Source organism: Cydia splendana, chromosome 11, assembly GCF_910591565.1.
Source record: "Cydia splendana chromosome 11, ilCydSple1.2, whole genome shotgun sequence".
Taxonomy (NCBI): Eukaryota; Metazoa; Arthropoda; class Insecta; order Lepidoptera; family Tortricidae; genus Cydia; species Cydia splendana.
In genome coordinates this window covers 19259016-19280067 of record NC_085970.1, presented here as the reverse complement: position 1 = coordinate 19280067, position 21052 = coordinate 19259016, and the positions used below count along the sequence as shown (strand labels likewise).

General features: G+C 37.7%; 1 protein-coding gene and 1 long non-coding RNA gene across 2 annotated transcripts; both read right to left on the bottom strand.

The window, feature by feature from the left end:
• Positions 1-182: 182 nt before the first annotated feature.
• Positions 183-841, bottom strand: LOC134795078 (uncharacterized). Its single transcript, XR_010144784.1, has 3 exons — positions 807-841; positions 344-482; positions 183-210 (listed from the first exon to the last, which is right to left on the bottom strand). It is a non-coding gene; the product is annotated as an uncharacterized LOC134795078 (long non-coding RNA).
• Positions 842-1121: 280 nt separating this feature from the next.
• LOC134795174 (hemicentin-1-like) lies at positions 1122-21052 on the bottom strand. Its single transcript, XM_063767004.1, has 15 exons — positions 20920-21052; positions 19696-19827; positions 18656-18742; positions 18251-18379; positions 13833-13998; positions 7976-8157; positions 5320-5392; positions 5002-5162; positions 4546-4717; positions 4086-4376; positions 3883-3955; positions 3315-3523; positions 2357-2528; positions 2055-2149; positions 1122-1282 (listed from the first exon to the last, which is right to left on the bottom strand). The coding sequence occupies exons 2-15, from the start codon at positions 19813-19815 to the stop codon at positions 1122-1124; spliced, it is 2091 nt and encodes a 696-aa protein (XP_063623074.1). The 5' UTR covers positions 19816-19827; positions 20920-21052.

The window sequence follows — 21052 nt, the reverse complement described above, 5'->3', positions numbered from 1 at the left end:
TGAAGAACATTTTTATTTCAAAATGTGCGTTAAATAAAAAAAAACATTCATAATTATTACAATGTATGTATTTTATTTATGTCTTAATTCTAAAGAAGACCTAAGATTCAATGCTTTTATAGCACGTCATTGTGGTGTTACTTTATAAAAAGTATATAATTAAGTGTAAGAATGACGCGAGAATTGACGTTAAAAGTGTAATCATCATATCTGTATAGTAGGGTTAAGATGGTCGCCTCTTTATCATTTGTCACCATGCCTGTCACGTTCTAACAAATAGGTATGTAGTTAAGTGCTAAAGTGACGCATGGCATGACAGGTTATAAAAATGCGACCATGATACCGCTTCTGGTTATTTTACATTGACAACTATTTCGACTACGTCCCAACCCACGGTATTATTGACGTAGCAAAGGTACTTCCCGGATGTCGCTCTCGATGCTCTGCTTATAACGTACTCCGACAAAAATACGGATTCTTTTCTGGAAAAGCAAAATACATGGTGTTATTTTCTTACTGAATCTTATCAAAAAATAATGACAACAGAGGAATAAATCGTCCATGCTTGCCGTCTACTTTTAACTCCCTCAAAATTATCGCTAATTTATTTTATCGACCGAGCAGAAGTGAGGTCTTAGGATGAACTAATTAACTGACCGAGCGTTGGCGAAGGTGTCTATTTCAGTTTGGGCAAAAATGGATGGAAGAATATATTTTGTTTCGAATTCGAATGAAACAAAAGTAATGAAGCTCTGTTCCAAATTAAAATGATTTAAATTACTTAGAGGTAATTAGCTAATTAGTACCTACTACGGGTAAGATCGTGGGCCTTACTAGGATAGCTATACCACAGTGTAAAGAGTAATAGTGGACCGACGCCTATGATGTTTGCGTAAATGCCGACACCGCACAAGAAAACAGTATAGTTGTCACAGACTTTTAAACAACTTCCCAAGACTTACACTTCACTCACTATAAGACACGCTAGCCCTGTAAGTAGTACCGAGCTACTAACAATGGCGATGTATGCAGCTCGGGTGCGCGCGACCCACCCCTCGCACCCCGCACGATTCCCTGTCTAGACGGCTTCGTCGAATGGCTGTATTTTTTATAGGCTGTAGCTATACCCACGTATATAATATATTCATCCGGTTATCCGGTCCTATGAACTTCCAAGTGATGTTGGGCGGTGGATTCGCTTCTTCCACGCGACAGGACAGCGTTACGGGGTTCCCGGTCCTTACGGTGACGGACTTTATCACTGGAGTGATGTATGGACGAACTGGAATGAAAATTGACGTGAAAAAAGAAACCAGTACAAATAATTCAATATACGCGATATAATCCGTTTAAATAGTTTTATTTCATGAGTAACTATCGCGGTAACCGAAGACAATATTAAGTACTTACAAAGAGTTTTATAGTAGTATTTTTTTTTCGTTGGGGCGGAAAGGTTCTCGAGTGGCGACCATGTACCGGAAAGCGCAACGTGGGTAGACCCCCCACAAGGTGGACTGACGACCTGGTAAAGGTCGCGGGAGTCCGCTGGATGCGGGTGGCACAAGACCGGTCATTGTGGCACTCTTTGGGGGAGGCCTAGTCCTCTGGCTGATATGATGATGATGGTGATTTTTTTTTTCAAATATTGCTAAGATATCATCGCCACTCTTCTCGTTTCTCGTTTATTTCTTATTTCGTATCATTCTATAATCGCCACTAGTTCTTTATTTGTCTTGTTCGCTTTTATTACCTGTATTGGTCAAAATGACTCTCCCTTATGTTTTATTAATTTTTCGTTACGGTCTTCCTTAGTCTCATTTGGCAAATAGGCTAGCAAAGCATTCCAGCAAAACTAACATTAACCACCACACCACACTAGCGTCTCTCGAGCGTCAGCGTCTAGTCAACTCTATGGCCGCTGCTCGACGCAACGTCGACGCAACGTCGACGCAACTGCGCAGCGACGTCATTTTCCATAGCGCTCATTAGACGCCGACACTCAAAAGACGCTAGTGTGGGGTGGCACTAAGTATTTATTTCAGTAACTTTCTTACCAAGAACATTAACCGTAACCGTTTTCTCGGCAGTGCCAGCCTCATTTTCTGCAATACATCGATAGGATCCCGAGTCATTGTAACGCGCCTCAAACCTTCAAATAAAACAAATATTAGATACATAATATATCCATTTTACACAAGCGTTCTGTTCATAATCTTCTTACCACCTCATGACTTCATTTGATTGTTTAACCCTTAAACCATTTCAGTCATTCGATTTCAAACCGTAATTCTTGTTGTAGACATGTGTTTTTGCTTTAAGTATGTTGCCTTATATGAGTTTAGATTATATTGCTTACTTGAGGTTAGTTCCTTCCACAATATGGTTCTCATCAGGAAAGTATGTGCCGTCAGCACGCTCCCACCTTACTGTGGCTTTCGGCTCTGCATCCACGGAACACTCAAGTGTGACTATTTTATCTAGTAACACGTCATGTGTAGTCATCTCTGCGTTTTCTATTTTAGGGGCATCTAAAAATTTAGAAGTTTAAATTCAAACACAATATATGTACCTTCGTCATTGTTAAGATGTTAAAGGTCTTAAAACTTTCATGCTTGTAACTATCCGTAATATTACCTCAATTTCCATTGACTAATCTCTGTATCACAGAACATAACGTCGGGTGACAAGCAAAAGTCACTAAGTACTATCAAAAAATTAAAGTAACAATGCACTTTATTACACTTGTAACACGGTTTATTTTCCAATAATTTCAATGGTGTTAGTGACAATTGCTTGTCACCCGACGATAAGCAAATGAAAAAACCGGCCAGCGACTCGCACGAAGGGTACCATAACGCAAAAACGGGCAAAAAAATGACGTTTGTTGTAAGGGAGCCCCACTTAAATATTTATTTTATTCTTTTTTTAGTAATTGTTGTTATAGCGGATACAGAAATACATCATCTGTGAAAATTTCAACTCTCTAGCTATCACGTTTCATGAGATACAGCCTGGTGACAGACAAACAAACGAAGTGGAGACTTATAGGGTCCCCTTTTTACCCTTTGAGTACGTAACCGTAAAAATCAAATATATCGCAACAGCAACAGTAGGTATTGTGATATGCTAATAGTTATATAGAGAATGCTGCATGCACTGTTAACTATTGAGCTTTAAATATTTAATTTTAATTTTATGATGTATGAATTCAATGTAATAATAACCTTTACCTTTCAAAGCCTCCCGGAGCCTTAAGCTCCATTTGTTTACCTAAACAAATTAAAAAAAAGAACCCCACGAAAATTGCAACTTACAAATAACTTTCAATTTTATTTCTCGGGAATCTTGCCCTTGCTCATTGACGGCGTCACATTTATAAATTCCATTGTGTTCCGATTTTGCTTCACCAATGACTATTTTTCCTTCTTCAATTTCAATATCTTTAGGTAAATCAGTGAAATCATAGGTGTTCGCGGGTTTGTATTTCCATGTTACGGTTGGGTGCGGCCTTCCTTTTGATAGTCTGAAAATTGTTTGGTTATTAGAGCTTGAATAATTGGGTGTACTTACACAAATTAAAAAAGTAAATTAAACAATTCCATAAACAAGCTAAATAAAAATTATGCATCATAAATCATAAGTCATAACATAACAAATTTTACTAACTCTACAGAAGTAACAAGTCTTTGAGTATATTAATTCAAAAGGCTATATGTGATGCATAACTAGGCTAGGGTAGGCTTTCAAGTCTATTGCAGACTATAGAAACAGTGTCAGGTCAGGCGACAACGTTTTTAGTAGAAAAGCAGTAATCAGTATTATTGTTTTCTTATCGATGTAAAATTGTCGTTATGTAATAAAATTTAATTGATAAATTCAAACCTGCAAGCGATTTCAACCTCGTCGCCAAGATGTGTAGTCAATTCTGTCTCTGACATTTCTAACACAGGCACTTCTAAAAAGTAAAGACAACCATTAATATTTATTTTATTAATCAGAACCGCAAGACATATTTTTTCAAATACCTAATAATCATAATTTTAACAAAATAATGATTGACTGAATATCGGAAAAATAAAACGTACCAAGTCCAGATATTCCGACTTCAACGGGATATGACACAGCATTTGCACCGTTTCTTACATCACATGTATATGTACCAACATATTTTGATGTCATGTTCCTAATAACCAGTGCATTATCCTCTTGAAAATATTCTACTTCATCATAACGATTAAAAGTAGAATCATCATCTCCAGCCTCGTTTGTAGTAAATACTACAGTCTTGTCATTGTGATACCACTTTATAACTGCTTCCGGATAAGCATTTACTTCGCAATATAGTTTTCCTTCTGCCTCATATTCTATAGTGATATCTAAAAATGACACAATATTTTAGTCATAATTTCTATTACTATTTCTAAAGTTCGGTAAATATATTGCGTGTTTTTATGAGTAAAGTAAATCAGTACTATCATTAGGTATAGGTAATTAGGTAACAGTTCAAATGTGAAATATGACTTTAGACTTGTCACGATACTGTACCTTCAGGCGTTTTGATCATTTGGAAAACATATGGTCTATATACATAAAGATCTGTACTTTTAGAATCACTCCCGGTATCAGTACTAGCTTTGCAAGTTAGTGTTTGATTTTCCTTTATATTCGGTACTGAAACATAACTTATGTATGTAGCTGGATACTGCAACAGACTATCCTGAAATAAAAGAAAACCATTATTTACATCAATTAAATTGAAAGGAAAGTCTAATTGATAGACTTCTATAGTAGGCTCTGGTAAGTTACTTGTTTCGCGAGTCCATTTTGTATCTATCGTTGCTATATTGACAGGTATCGACAGCTATGGTTAGTAATTGACCTAATCAAATACTGCTTTGACAATTGCCTTTATATCCGGTGACGTTTTGTTTTTATGATTCAGTTGGTTTAATTGTATATTATTTACTGCACTAATAGGTAAGAAGAAAAGCCATTTTATACCTCAGCCGTCATCTTCTGTCCATCTTTGTCTTCCCACCAGATTGTTGGTTGAGGATATCCTGTGACCTTGCATGCCACTGTTGCGTTTTTCTTATAGTCCGTTAAAGAGGTCTCCGGGATTATAGAATCAATGACGGCTGCAGACCAAGATGCTCTTGTCACTGTAAAAGAACATCAGAATTAATATAAAATCTGAAAGTATTGACGAGGAAAGCCAAATAGAAAAAAATCAGTGTGTATAACAGAAATTTTCAAATTGAATTATAGAATTTTCACAAAGAAAGTTCATAAATAAGTGACTTGATTTTGAGTTATTACCGTCTTTTTGCGATTCTAATGTTTTGCTGATAATCCGCACTGGTTCTGAAGAAATTTTGTCGATTCCACTTACCTAATAAAAATAAAAATATGGCAAAAATTAATCAGAAAATAATGAGAGGAAAACATTGGACTGATATTAAAGTGATAGTTTTAAAAGCACTCTTATAGTAAAACAAGCATTGCGTTTAACCAGATTTCACACCTAAACAGATAGGTAAGTACATAGATAACTCGGAGTAAATATCTATGGAGTAGAGACGCGCACTAATTTCTATCTGAAAAATTCTGTCATTTTTGGCGCGGGGGACGAGGTAACGCACACAAATAATGTTAATACTAATGCATTTTTAGCATGCGTCGCTACACACGCACACTACAAAATTATCAAACACTAGCAAAAACTATATTCACACAAGTACAAGAACAAACACAGACAACCCTGTCCGTGAACGAGATGACGTCAGTTCTAAGTAAACCTAGATAGTGCGAGGGACGCGCCGATAATATTGTCGATATTTTATTGACAATGAAGTTTAATTTCTGCTTTTATCAGTTATAATAATATTACAATATCAAGTCTTTACCAGCATTTTACTAACTTTCAATTTTTGTATTGTTTTTAGATGTTGTTCTAATAGTTTGTCAATTTGTTTAGGGCGAATCTTGCAAGCTGATATAGAATGATTTTTTATTATCAGTTCATTAGTTAATATTTTACATGTTGGTTTACTTCTGGAAGCAATGCAATATACTATCGAGCATGCAGATCTGATGACAGAGATGGAACGCGGCCATAGGATGTCATTTAAGGGATATTGAGTAGGGGATAATTAGTATATATATCGGCGGTAGATCGTAAAATCGGGCATATGAGATATTCCTAGGCATATCATGAAACTCCGCCATTTAATAATCTGCCTTTTGCATTTTTTGCCACTGCTAGTGCTGCATTCTATGTGACATTTGGAGCAGAATGCGTAGGTGCTAGGTAGGTACTAAAATCATACGCTACCCAAACACGTACTATAAGTAGGCTGTCAAGCCATTTCAATGGTTATCATTTGCTAAAATATAGGCCATCCTACTTATTCGATATGCCTAAATGTTGAGGTTTGCACGGTATGGCTGGTGATCACTAGTCAGAACATGACATGCCGGCGTTTCATGATCTGCTTAGGAATATCACACCTTGAAGTTAGCATGATATGGCTGGTGGTCACTAGGCAGATCATAATCTGCCTAGGAATATCACTCCTTGAGGTTTGTACGATATGGCTGGTGTTCGCTAGGCATCATGACCATCTGTATATTATTCATTATGTTTATATCGATTTTACCGATATTGGTTTTTATGGTGTCCCATCACTAATATTGGTACGGTTATACCAGAGTAATAAATTAAAAGTGCCTATTTATGGAAAGTGACAGCCGTAAATACCTTAAATTAATAAAATATTTGACATGTTAAATAAAAATATATAGCTGGTCAAGCAAATCTCGTCAGTAAAAAAGGCGCGAAATTCAAATTTTCTATGGGACGATATCCCTTCCAGCCTACATTTTTCAAATTTGCCGCCTTTTTCTACTGACAAGATCTGCTTGACCAGCTATATGTAGAAACTAAAGGAAAAATTAATTTTCAAAAAATAGTATACGTTATTTAAGGGTTGTGCACAAATCACGCGAGATGTTTTCGACTACTTTTTGATCCCCCGTTCCCCTTTTCTTTATTCTTATAGATCTATTTATTTGATTAAATAGATTAGGTTGATATGAAACTAAGGTGTTATATAAAAATAATGTGTTACATAAATTATATAACAAAAAGCAACGCAAATAGGGCGTATTACTGCAATGTTCTGCCGCCAGAGTGTAGCACTAAGCTAGCTAGTAAATTTTCTCTTTAATATCAATAGTGATAGAGAGGTTAGATAACGAAATTTAATATTTCTTGTTCCGCGGCGGACCCCCAGATTGTGATGGATTGTGGTAGTCGCGCCCCCTACGCAGAGTTTCGCATAAAATATCCTATTAGAAATTCTACTCGTACCTAAATAATATTTAGAAAGTCTTCTTTAGAATTACCCTAAATTAGACCTAATACCATATCACTGGTATCACTGTCAGATTGACAATGTTTTTTAGTTATTTGCAAAGTTAATGCACTATTTGATAATATTTAGATGTAATAGTACCTACATATGATAAGAAACGTGTTATTTTTGTAGACTAGACGTTTTCGATCTCATTTTGAACGAGAAAACGCTGCAATTCGGCATTTTCGGCTCCTATCATTCCGCTTAGACTGACGTTTGCTGAATGGCGTATGACGTGTGGCAACTAGTTTTATATAACCTCCTTGACCGACGGCCGCGGACTTTTTGCAGAGGGGAACGCCTGTTAATGGCCGCTCCATAGATATTTACTCCGAGATAGATAGATAATGATATAATTTGATTTCTCACTAGAAGAAGAAAAGAAGAAGATAAATCATTGTGACAAATTAACCCCACATCAAGTGATCAAGACTGAGTGACAAGCTTATCCATGCCTACGTAGTAAAAGGAAGTCCTTTTACTATGTAGGCATGGATAAGCTTGTCTGATTTTAATTTAACACAAATTATACAGAACGTATTGAAAGAAATACTCACAGTCATCCTAAATATACATCCAGGCTCGAAATAGGCCTTGGTGATGTAGACTCGGGCGCTTACTTCACTTTCCATTAAATTAACGGTTCTCTGGCTATCTTTGTTTAACATATGGATTGTTAAACTACCTAGCTTGTACTCATAGGACATTGGTACAAGGACGAAAATGAAACTTTCTCGCGCTGAAATAGTACATTACTACAGAGGCCGGGACGAAAGGGGTTGCCAGCCGAAGACATATAGACCGGATAGGTCTGAGCGCGGGCAATCCCATTTCCCGCCGAGGTATGTATAAATAATGCTTTTCTCAAACATGCAATGAGATAAATAAAATAAAAAATCCACGAAACCCAAGTTTTATTTATAGAAAAAACTAAAAGTAAAGTACACCCAAAATATAACCAACACGTACCTATATCATTATCACGCGTATGTTTTACACGAGTCGTGTATTTTTACTACCCGTATATTTTCATGTATCTTTGATTTTTTCGCCTTGTATCCATAATTCATAATTCTTTATTGCAACCATGGTACAGTATAGATGTCAAATATAATATAATATATGTACAATGTCTCACATGGACCCTGTAAGGGCACAGCATAACTTACTTATAACTATTATAATTTTATTGTATTGTATGTACTTAACAAAATTGTATTGTATGTATTACATTTTCTTAAAATCAGGTTCAGATCTGTAATAAATGTATTAAAATAAATTAATTAATGTACAATAACATATCATAAAATTAATTTTAGTTATAATTTAGGTAAGTATTTGTAAATGTCATTGTTTTAATTATAATAAATTATTTAGAAGGTGTCTGTAACATTATCATCGAAGAAGTCCTTTAGGTTGTAATAACATTTATTTATTAGAAAGTCTTTCAACATTTTATTAAATTTTTTGTAATTTGTTTGAGCTTTGATGTCGTTTTTAAGGTGATTATATATTTTAACTGCCATGACGTTTGGACTTGTACTATGAAGTTTTAGTTTAGAAGTTGACGGCAATGCTAAATCATGCTTAAACCTTGTTTCGAAGCGTCGGGGCTGGTCTACTAACTTTGTAAGTAGGTCCGAATGTTTTCTTACGAATTTACAAATTTCGAAAATATACATCGAAGTTAGGGTAAGAATTTCGTACTTGATGAAGTATGGTCTACAGCTCTCTGGGATCCTAATATTCGCGAGGATGCGTATGCATTTCTTCTGGAGTAAAAATAAATCGTTTACGTCTGTGCTATGTCCCCATTCGTCTGACTGTCGTTATCGTCACATAAGTTTACATTGTCTTTCATGTTGATATCATGTTTCACATACATCGTTGCTTTATGCACGGAGTAAATAAGTATAATTTCCACAGTGTTGACGAATTTGTAGTTACATCCATTTAAAATATGCCACAAAACTGTTTCTAATAAACTGTAAGCCATTTTTCTTAGTTTCTCAAATAATAAAATTGCCATAAGCAACCATATACATACTTCGTCTTTGACTTGGCGGCAGAAGCAGCAAGTTATTAAAATCAATTCTGCTTACGCTGCCAATTCCAACGCCTACGATTACAATTAATATTAATGTCATTATTTCGTCGGAACTCATATTAAAGTCAAAAAATTAACAACGCACCATAAATCCAATAAAACAAAATGAATATTTTTCAACTTTACCTCCATAACAATTTAAAAAATATAACTACGCGTGTTTGAGTAGACCTTTTTACCGCTAACGTTTAGATGAAATATTTTAATTGTTTTTATTTGTGCAGTTAAATTTATAATTTAAAATTATAAAATTATAGAATGTATTATTTACTAGCAAAAAGCAGAGCTTTGTAAGGGCTCGCGGAGTTTTTCTACCTAAACGTATGTACCGGACCGCGACTTTGATCCAATCCGAGGTTTATTTCATGTTCGATCGAGTGGGTGGGTATGTAATAAGTCAGTTAAGGCCGTAACACACTATCGCACCGCACCAAGGTCGCGGTACGGTGCGATAGTGTGTTACGGCCTTAAAGAACGCAATTATAAGTGAGAGCAAGAAAGACAAATACTAACCGGACCCCGGTTGCTGTCAAGTACGCCTGTTTGTTACAGCTTTTACTTTGTCCATAAAAAACCTCTCCAGACGACAAAATCAAATTGCCAATGTCATCCACACGTAATATACAATTTCATAAGCGCTTATTAGATCCTACACGGTCGCCCAGTACTTTTTGTAAGGATGCCAACTGGCTTTCCTACATAATGTTGGGTCAGCGAGCCAATGTCCTTGAATTTATTTTTGCGTCCACACCACACAATTCAGCGAAAATCTAGCCCGTCTGGACACCTACTGGCGGTAATCACACTGCTCCGCACATAAACACACACACACAGTTCCACTAGGTACAGCCAAGGTTCAGCATTAGCTCTATCTTGGGTCCTGCTCTTCTAAGTGCTCGTTAAGACGTGTCAGATGACCAAAACAGCGTGTGCCTATGTTGCACCAAACCTGAGTTCCACTAGGTACTGCCAGGGTTCAGCATCAGCTTTATCTTGGGTACTACACCTAAGTGCTCATCAAGACGAGTCGGATGACCAAAACAGCGTGAGCCTATGTTGCAACAAACCTGAGTTCCACTACGTACTGCCAGGGTTCAGCATCAGCTCTATCTTGGGTACTGCTCTCCCAAGTGCTCATCGTGACGAGTCGGATGTCCAAAACAATGGTGTCTATGTTGCATCAAACCTGAGTTCCATTATACCTAATGGAACAATGGCAGTACCCTGCCAGGGTTCAGATCCGCTCTATTTTGGTTACTGCTTTCCCAAATGCTCATCAAGACGAGTCAGATTACCAAAACAGCGTGCGCCTATGCTACACACCACCTGAGTTCCACTATGTACTGCCAGGGTTCAGCATCCGCTTTATCCTGGGTACTGCTCTCCCAATTGCTCATCAAAACGAGTCGGATGACCAACAGCGTGTGTCTATGTTGCACCAAACCCGAGCTCCACTAGGTACTGCCAGGGTTCAGCATCACCTCTATCTTGGGAACTAACTCTCCTAAGTGCTCATCAAGATGAGTCGGATGACCAAAACATAATGTGCCTTAGTTGCACCAAACCTGAGTTCCACTAGGAACTGCCAGGGTTCTGGGTCATTTTGTTGAACTGCACGCCGTCGTTGCAATTGGCGTGCAGTCGGCGTGTAGTTCCCATACAAGTTGCAGTCGTGTGTCGGCCCTAAGTCACTGAAGTTTGTATTAATATGCTTATCTTTATTTATAATTTTAGCTGTTCCAAGCAATAGTAACACTAAAGGCGCCATTCATTAATTACGTAAGACAATTTTTGCCAGTTTTTGACCCCCTCCCTCCACTATGTAAGAAATAATAAGAATAGGCTGACCCCCTCCTTCTCCCATTCCCCTATATTACCATATATTACGTAAGAATCTAAAGGAAAAATTGAGTACCTACACGTTTGGTTTTGTATTAGTGCTTATTAAAAAAAAAATTTTTTTTGAATGTGATATATGTACCTGTACAAAGGTACTTCAGCTCGTTTAAGCTAACTCTGCACCGTGTTTGATAGCATAGTGTGGAAGTATTATTATTATGTATTTTAAACGTCATAATTTCATAGAAATTAAATAAAACGTCGCATCTTTGTGATCTTACGTAAGAACTATGAAAACCCCCTCCCTCCCCCATGTAAGAAAAAATAAGATATGTTCGACCCCCCCTCCACCCCAAAATCGTCTTACGTAATAAATTAATGGCGCCAAAACTGTTTCTCGAACTGAAAATACCCTGATTTAAGTTTGCTAACACAACACGATTGATCAGTTCATCAGCGTCACAAAACCAAAATTGACCTCCGCAGTGAATAGGTAATACAGCAAGATTGATTGTTCTAGTAGGTATTCACAGAAGCTTAATTGCTAAATTGGGAGTCAAACCAAGCGAAGCGAGGTGGGTCTGAATCCAAAATTTTAACCCACTTTTGTATTCATCGTTGTTAATGGCGTAAGCGCCATCGACATTATTGAAATTGGAAACACCACATAGGTATCGTTGTCTGAGTACCCACAACACAAGCCGCCTTGAGATTACTTTGGGGCTTAGTCAATTTGTATGTCCAATATTTATTTACTTTTTTACTAGTAACGCCATCTGTTAGAGAAGTAGATAATTCATTATTTTGCCAACAGATGGCGCTAGTAGTAATACAAAGTGTTATTACTTTATTTTATTTTTTTAGGTTTATAAAATTATATTTTTATGTTTGATAACACATCTAGACATGAATTTACATTACTATGTCAAATTTCAAACCTAACAGTGCAGTAGTTTTTCCGTAAAGTGTACCACAAGAATGCATAGTTCGTCGAATAGTGATAGGGCTCGCTTCGCTCGCCCTAATTAAGTTCATGTTGATTTTATACAAATAAAACTGCAAATTATAGCAAACATTGTTTTTTGTTTTTTTTTATAGGCGTAGTGGCAGAGTTTCATTACGAACCATAAAGCAAATACTGCCTCTAATTTTTTTAAATGGATGAATGCCACGATGCTGTGTCACAAATATCTGTGAAATGAAAATTAAAAAAGAGGACTTTGCCGGCCTAGGCCTGCAAGATGTGTATGAAATTCATTAACGACCTTTTGTCCTAGCCGCACCTGAAACGTCATACTTCGCAGCCTATTATAAGGAACATAACATCAATATTTCATTGCATGTTTGAGAAAATAATATTATAATTGAAACAACAATGTAATAAGACATGCTATAATAACTTGGACTCTTTAAGAAGAAATCTGAGTTTGAATAGATCCTTAACTAATTCTAAGTTTTAAGTAAAGTACGTAATAGGGTTATTTTTGTTATATTGTTATAAGCAGATTTATGTAGCCTCGGTTAGTATGTATCAATGGTAGAGGATGAGATTACGTGTTAAACGAATCTACCATTTTCTAATAGCTTTATAAAAAAGAGATGTTTGTAGAATAATAACAGTGAACAGTGAAGTATTTTCAAACGCAGGCTAATAATATTTTTGAAGTGAAAATTTCTTTAGCGGCGCTGAGCAGTTTTTGAGGTGGGGAAAAAATTATAAACTCGAGACAGCGTTAGGCGATCACGTGACCGTAACGTTTAGATGGCCACTCATTTAGATGTCATTTAAATTAATTAAGGAAAACTCAATGACATTACATGAAAAAGGTTCTAATCTTGTACGGGTTGAAATACGAGGATCTCACAGTTACATTCTAACTTTATATCACTCAAATATAATTCAATAAAGTTACATCTTGATGAAATCGCTTCTAAAAGTGAACTCTAGTACTGGTGAATAAAACTCAAAATATCATGACCAAATATATTTAGATGCGAGGTCTGCAAGGTAGCTTTACAATTCCTATTCGAATTTTAAACAATTAACGCTACAAATTTGAATTTCGAATTTTAAACAAGCTCACTGACCAGCAATTTCGGAACTAAAGTTTTTCAATAGAAAGGAGGATGGGTCAATTATACATAGTGCTGCAGACATTTTGTATTGGACTAGTCATTGAGTTTTCACTTCTTTCGGCACTCCCGGAGTGCAACCCGTTGTTTTTTTTTGTTCTGCTCACTACTATTGACGCCAACTATTCATATTAGGTAGTATTGCAATTCCTGCTTTACAATTTTGGTGCCAAGGCTTAGAATAATAAAACTCAGTAGATTAATCCAGGCAACCACAGTGAAGTAATTTTAACTGTGCCATCATAATAAATAAAAGCGAGAAGCCAGAGTTTAGATGAAAGATAAAAGCGAGAAGCGAGAGTTTAGATGAAAAATAAAAGCGAGAAGCAGAATACCTGGTAGTGGTGATGATGTTGTTTCCTCGATACTTCTTGGGTACAATGGAGAGAACCCAATAACCAAAGGACATTCCGATCTCTTATAAATAGTCACAGATATCACTCCCTGACATCTTACTGAGGCTTGATATTCACCTCGGTGGGGCCCGACAATTCTGACAACCTGCAAAACGAGGATTTTCAACTGATTGAATAAATATAAATATTCTAATAATATGCTATAATATCAGATCTCTAAAGTTTCATAGACGTAAATAAATCTAGAGTAGTTGAAAAAGCAATGCTGGACACAGTGTTATTAATTCAAGCCACCAGATGGCAAATCTGTTTACAAATTATGCCTATTTATGATCAAGCTGTTCCTGGGCGATAACTCCTAAAGCTGTTAAGAGCGCTATTACATTTCGGCGTTGAGCGAGTTTAGGTATTTTACGCGCTGCGGCAGGCCGTGCGAGCTCAGTATGCCGATCCCTTCTACCACACTCGCACTACAATGATGGATTAAACATTCTTGATCCTTCGCCAAGCATATTGAAATCAACCATAACAACACTAACTGTACTTAACGTTTAAAGTTCTAAAACTGTTATTTGGTAAGTACGAAAATACTAAATGCAGTGCAAATGTACATAGGGGCTGTTCATAAATTACGTCATCTATTTTTGACGATTTTTGACCCCCCCCCCCCCTCAAATCATCCAAAAATCAAGCTTCGGATGAATCTGTTTCCTCCTACGTCATGTTACCATCATCCGATGTCCAGACCCCCCCCCCCCCCCCACTCCTCCCATTTGAAACGACGTAATTTATGAATAGCCCCATACTCGTACTTATGAAGGTATATTACTCGAAAGAAATTATAGGTACCTACTCGCTTATTTACATGTTTCGTCATTGCATTTGGTACCTATAGGTTGTAAAGTTTGTATCAACGAGGGTTTAAAAACGAACTGGTACTGAGGATCTGATGATGATTAAGGTGGTCACGGATACCAATCAACCATGTAGTAACATGATTAGGCTCGTTTGATTCGTCTCAACAAGATCTTTGACACTGAAGATACACAGGGTCTGATGATGGAGCTGGAAGGTGGCCACGGGTACCAGTCTATCATGTAACTAAACAACTTCGTGTTTGGGCTCGTTTGATTCGTCTCAACAAGATCTTTGACACAAGACAGTACTCAGGGTCTGATGATGGAGCTGGAAGGTACCATTACCAATCAACCATGCAACTAAACCACATCGTGTTTAGGATCGTTTGATTCGTCTCAACAAGATCTTTGACACTAGGTGATACTCAGAGTCTGATGATGGAGCTGGAAGGTGGTCACCGGTACCAATCAACCATGCAACTAAACCACTTCGTGTTTAGGCTCGTTTTATTCGTTTCAACAAGATCTTTGACACAAGATAGTACTCAGGGTCTGATGTTGGAGCCGGAAGGTGGTCACCGGTACCAATCAACCATTCAACTAAACCACATCGTGTTTAGGCACGTTTTATTCATCTCAACAAGATCTTTGACACAAGGTAGTACTCAGGGTCTGACAATGGAGCGCGAAGGTGGCGACGGGTACCTGTCTATCATCATCAGCTCCATCATCAGACCCTGAGTAGTATCTTATGTCAAACATCTTATTGCGACGAATCAAACGAGCCCAAACACGAAGTGGTTCAGTTACATGGTAGACTGGTACCCGTGGCCACAGTCCAGCTCCATCATCAGACCCTGAGTACTAACTTGTGTCAAAGATCTTGTTGCGACGAATCGAACGAAGCCAAACACGAAGTGGTTTAGTTGCATGGTTGATTGGTACCGGTGACCACCTTCCGGATCCATTATCAGACCCTCAGTACTACCTTGTGTCAAAGATCTTGTTGCGACAAATCAAACGAGCCCAAACACGAAGTGGTTCAGTTACATGGTAGACTGGTACCCGTGGCCACAGTCCAGCTCCATCATCAGACCCTGAGTACTAACTTGTGTCAAAGATCTTGTTGCGACGAATCGAACGAAGCCAAACACGAATTGGTTTAGTTGCATGGTTGATTGGTACCGGTCACCACCTTCCGGATCCATCATCAGACCCTCAGTACTACCTTGTGTCAAAGATCTTGTTGCGACAAATCAAACGAGCCCAAACACGAAGTGGTTCAGTTACATGGTAGACTGGTACCCGTGGCCACCTTCCAGCTCCATCATCAGATCCTGAGTACTATCTTGTGTCCAAGGTCTTGTTGAGACGAATCAAACGAGCCTAAACACGAAGTGGTTTAGTGGCATGGTTGATTGGTACCGGTGACCACCTGCCGGCTCCATCATCAGACCCTGAGTACTATCTTGTGTCAAAGATCTTATAGAAACGAATAAAACGAGCCTAAACACGAAGTGGTTTAGTGGCATGGTTGATTGGTACCGGTGACCACCTGCCGGCTCCATCATCAGACCCTGAGTACTATCTTGTGTCAAAGATCTTGTTGAGACGAATCAAACGAGCCTAAACACGAAGTGGTTTAGTTGCATGGTTGATTGGTACCGGTGACCACCTTCCGGCTCCATCATCAGACCCTGAGTATTATCTTGTGCCAAAAATCTTGTTGAGACGAATCAAACGAGCCCAAACACGAAGTGGTTTAGTTGCATGGTTGATTGGTACCGGTGACCACCTTCCGGCTCCATCATCAGACCCTGAGTACTATCTTAAGTCAAAGATCTTGTTGAGACGAATAAAACGAGCCTAAACACGAAGTGGTTTAGTTGCATTGTTGATTGGTACTGGTGACCACCTTCCGGCTCCATCATCAGACCCTGAGTACTATCTTAAGTCAAAGATCTTGTTGAGCCGAATCAAACGAGCCCAAACACGAAGTGGTTTAGTTGCATGGTTGATTGGTACCGGTGACCACCTTCCGGCTCCATCATCAGACTCTGAGTATTATCTTGTGCCAAAGATCTTGTTGAGACGAATCAAACGAGCCCAAACACGAAGTGGTTTAGTTGCATGGTTGATTAGTACCGGTGACCACCTTCCGGCTCCATCATCAGACCCTGAGTACTATCTTAAGTCAAAGATCTTGTTGAGACGAATAAAACGAGCCTAAACACGAAGTGGTTTAGTTGCATTGTTGATTGGTACTGGTGACCACCTTCCGGCTCCATCATCAGACCCTGAGTACAATCTTAAGTCAAAGATCTTGTTGAGCCGAATCAAACGAGCCCAAACACGAAGTGGTTTAGTTGCATGGTTGATTGGTACCGGTGACCACCTTCCGGCTCCATCATCAGACCCTGAGTACTATCTTGTGTCAAAGATCTTGTTGAGATGAATAAAACGAGCCTAAACACGAAGTGGTTTAGTTGCATGGTTGATTGGTACCGGTGACCACCTTCCGGCTCCATCATCAGACCCTGAGTACTATCTTGAGTCAAATAAATACATATAGAATGTCAGGTCGTTTCAAATATTTTTAATCCTGTCCGGTAGTTTATTAAACTGTACCATTATAAATTATAATACTATAAAAACAGTGCTAGGATCAAAGTCTCTCGTTGCGGTTTACACGCACACAGTATAGCGTTTTACACGGCGCCCGCCGCACACAATGATAAAAAACCTCGTCGTCGCCGTTGAAAATGTGCGGAGCCGACCGACACACGTCCTGCCTCTACAAGCTCTGCCGCGGCACTGAGCTGGCGCAGCGCGCGTCATCGGTAATATAGAGTAGTTTTCAAAAAATTGCCAAAAAATTATAGTAGAATTTCATAAACACTAATGTATACCAACAGTATAAGCAAACGTTGCAGATTGCTTGAGTATGAAAATGACTTCGATATTAAGTAGATTTTCGTAGGAATTGACACTTGTTTCGGAGAGAAAATCGAGTTCGTTTTACTTTGATTTTCTCTTTCTCAAAGGTATGTAGGAAAAATATAGTTTGATATGCCTAAAGTACAGGGTATTAGTAATACAAAATAGCCAGGTTTAGCAGAGTAAAATTCTCAACATTTTCAAATAAGAGCTCGCCATTCAGTGCTTCACGGGGTTTTTCGGAAACGACCATCAGAAAAAAAATCATTACTAATTTAATAAGTCCTTTTTCTAATATTTACAACGATATTTATAAAGATAAGAAGACGCTTTTACTGGAACAAGCACTCATTGTTTCTAATAATGAGCGCAAAGTCCTGAATTTCGTCGACTAGTATCATCAATTTTGCATTATTTCGACTTTTCTTGTAAGAGCGCTCTTAAAATATTAGAATAATGAAATCTCGTGAACGGCAGCTGCCATTCTGTTGGTAGTTTGGGGAACGTTAGCCACCAAAACAAGTAGAAAAAAATATAAGAAACTATTTTGAAAAATAAAATAGTCGGCTGACTATAAAGAGGAGATTCTTCAATTGTGTATACCTGCAGTTGTCTAGTTTCGATCAGCATCTCAGTTCGAGGGCTGTGTCCACTCTCGTCGAAGAGCTGCAGAGAAGGCAACTCTCCAGACACGGAGACGATAACGTCTCTAGTCAAACTGTCCACTGAAACCTAAACAATAATTATGTGGATTTTAGCAGCAGCCACATGGAGCTTTTCGAAAGTAAATAAGTTACTTAAAAATACCAAAAGTGTGCTTGTAATATTTGAAGACATCCTTCAATTTCTCTAGGATCCTGTCATCAGCCCTTAGCGAGATGACGCTGGATCCAACTATGAAGAAAAAACCAAAGTAATAAGTATCTCATATAAATTCCTGTGTTCTCCAGAAATGTAGGAACGTAACAACCAGACTTTGACTAGGTAATTGAAAAAGAAGGAACTCACTGGTAGCTGTCGGTAGTCAGTAACTGACTCGAAAGGTTTTACATCGTTATATCCATCTCTTACGATTTCTTTCATAAACCGGAAAGCCTGAAAAAAAAAAATTAAATAATTGTAGAATAAAACTAAAGGAGGTAGGCACTCACTGAGTACAATTGCATGAATTCTATAGTAATTTAAATTGTATTTTTCTTAATTACTCGTAATGCATGTTAATTATAAGATGTAATAATGTTTTGAAAAGATGTGTCCCGCCGAGTTTGTTGCCGGTCCCATATTGGGATACCCTCCTCCAATTGAGGGGGGATTTAAATCTTCTCGGGGCAGAGGTGTACGGTTGGAGCCGGTAAAGGTTTATTTGACGTTCATAAGCGCATTGTAATATGCCTACTTGAATAAACTATTTTTTATCTTTATCTTATCTTATCACCAAAAACATGTTCAAGTGCCCACAGTTCGTCATTATCTTGAGCCAATAAATATTACAATCTAAAATTAGTTTCCTTTCCGCTACCCAAAGGCTATCTAAAAGATATTGCTTAAAAATACCGATTTTTTAAAGATACCGGTCTCTTCGGCCTTGCGGCTTGCGGGCTAGTTTTACCTCTACCTCCAAGATTTGTAATTCGTATGTTATGAACACTATTAGCATGACGCCATAGCGTTTATTAGGGAGGTGGGGCATAGGATTAGGGAGAGGACCTCTGATGCTCGCGCGGGTTCGTACCTGGTGCAAAGATTGGCCATCGCTATCCAACGCGGTAACGCGGCAAGTGTGATAGGCACCTTTGCACCCGGTACAGCTCGCGGAGGTCTTTTTAAAAATATTTATTTTTGTTATTTTACCATTATAGTTTGTGCGGAAAGAGAAGAGTCGTGGAATGTATGGGGCCCAATACATTTCACGACTCTTCTCTTTCCGCACAAACTATAACTGCTTTATTTGCTGAATAATAATTATTTCTCCAATTATATTTAGATTTTTTTTAAATATCATGACGGAACAGTAATTAGTAGTATTTGTACGTAGTAAGGAAACTTACTTGTCCATAATTGTTAAGATCCAATTGGAAGACGTTTCCGAAACACACTTTCGTTACTGTATTGTACGTTTCTAGACTCCCTACCCTGTGTCTTTCGGAAACGGGGCAAGTGCCACTCATAAAAACGATGACCTGAAACAGATTTTGATCATTCAATAATAGTACAATGGTTGATCGTTATGTTAATAGAAGAGCAATTCTTAAAAAAGTTTGTACATTTCGATCACATCTTAGATTTCTATAAAAATTGGTATGCTGGTAAAGTACGTGAAGCTGAACAATTTCCACCACATTTCCCAAAATGTCCCAGAAAGTTTCTAAGAAACATTTCTTTTTTGTTACCTACCAAATGTGTAAGGAAATCTCAGAAACTGACCTTTTGCCTGATAACGTCTCTTCTCTCTAGAAATTTTTAAGCAAGAGTGTATGGAACTGAACCTGAACTGTCTCTGAGCAGAATCTGCTGAACATCAAATAAAATATTCTAAGTAGGTCTGATTTCGGGGTCGTGGAGCAAGAGAGCCAGACATCATACAGAATCCAAAGATGAGTCTAATGATGTTGTTAATTATTGTTTATCACCAATAATGATGATTATTTTCCAGATGACAAGTAGGAAAAAACATTTTTGCATACAATTTGGTGACCCTACTCAATGTGACGTCTTGTCGCTTTCCATACAGCGTATGTTAAAAGTCATAGGGTGACCATAATTACTTAGTATAACATTAATTTTACTTGAAAAATAAGAATAATTCAAGTAATTATCTTTTAATCAAATACTACCATATGATAATGTGGATCATTTACAGAGTCAGAAAAAGTGGTTCTGGATCACGACCCCGAAATCACCCTGTAGATGAGTTGCAACTTAGTTGAAATAATACGCTAAAATGCTGTATATTCCTTGCTGTATAACTCTTTCCGATTCAAAAAACAGGGGTTCTATTTGAAATCGTTTGACATGGCAAATCTTGAAATAGGTACGGTATTCATGCCACGTAGGTAGTTATCATTAGCACAAGTCTATTTCTACGCATATTCACTTTTTATCATTTCCGTACAGTTTGCGCAATATGTAAAAGTGAAAATTTTAATTTAAAATGTGTTAAAATTATAAGTCAAAATGACGGGTGCCAATAATTTACCTTCAGGCTGAAGTCGCCTAAGTATAAGTACAAGAAATTAACAAAAAAAATGTATAATTATTATACTCGTAGGTACCTTGCTCCGTGTTATGCGACATAATCTTTCAATATCATCAAACTTGGCCTCATCTTTCGCACAAGCATCAGTGAACAAGAAAATGTCCGACTCAGGTCTGCTTTCTTGTAAAGCCTTTTGTAAGCCAGATAGA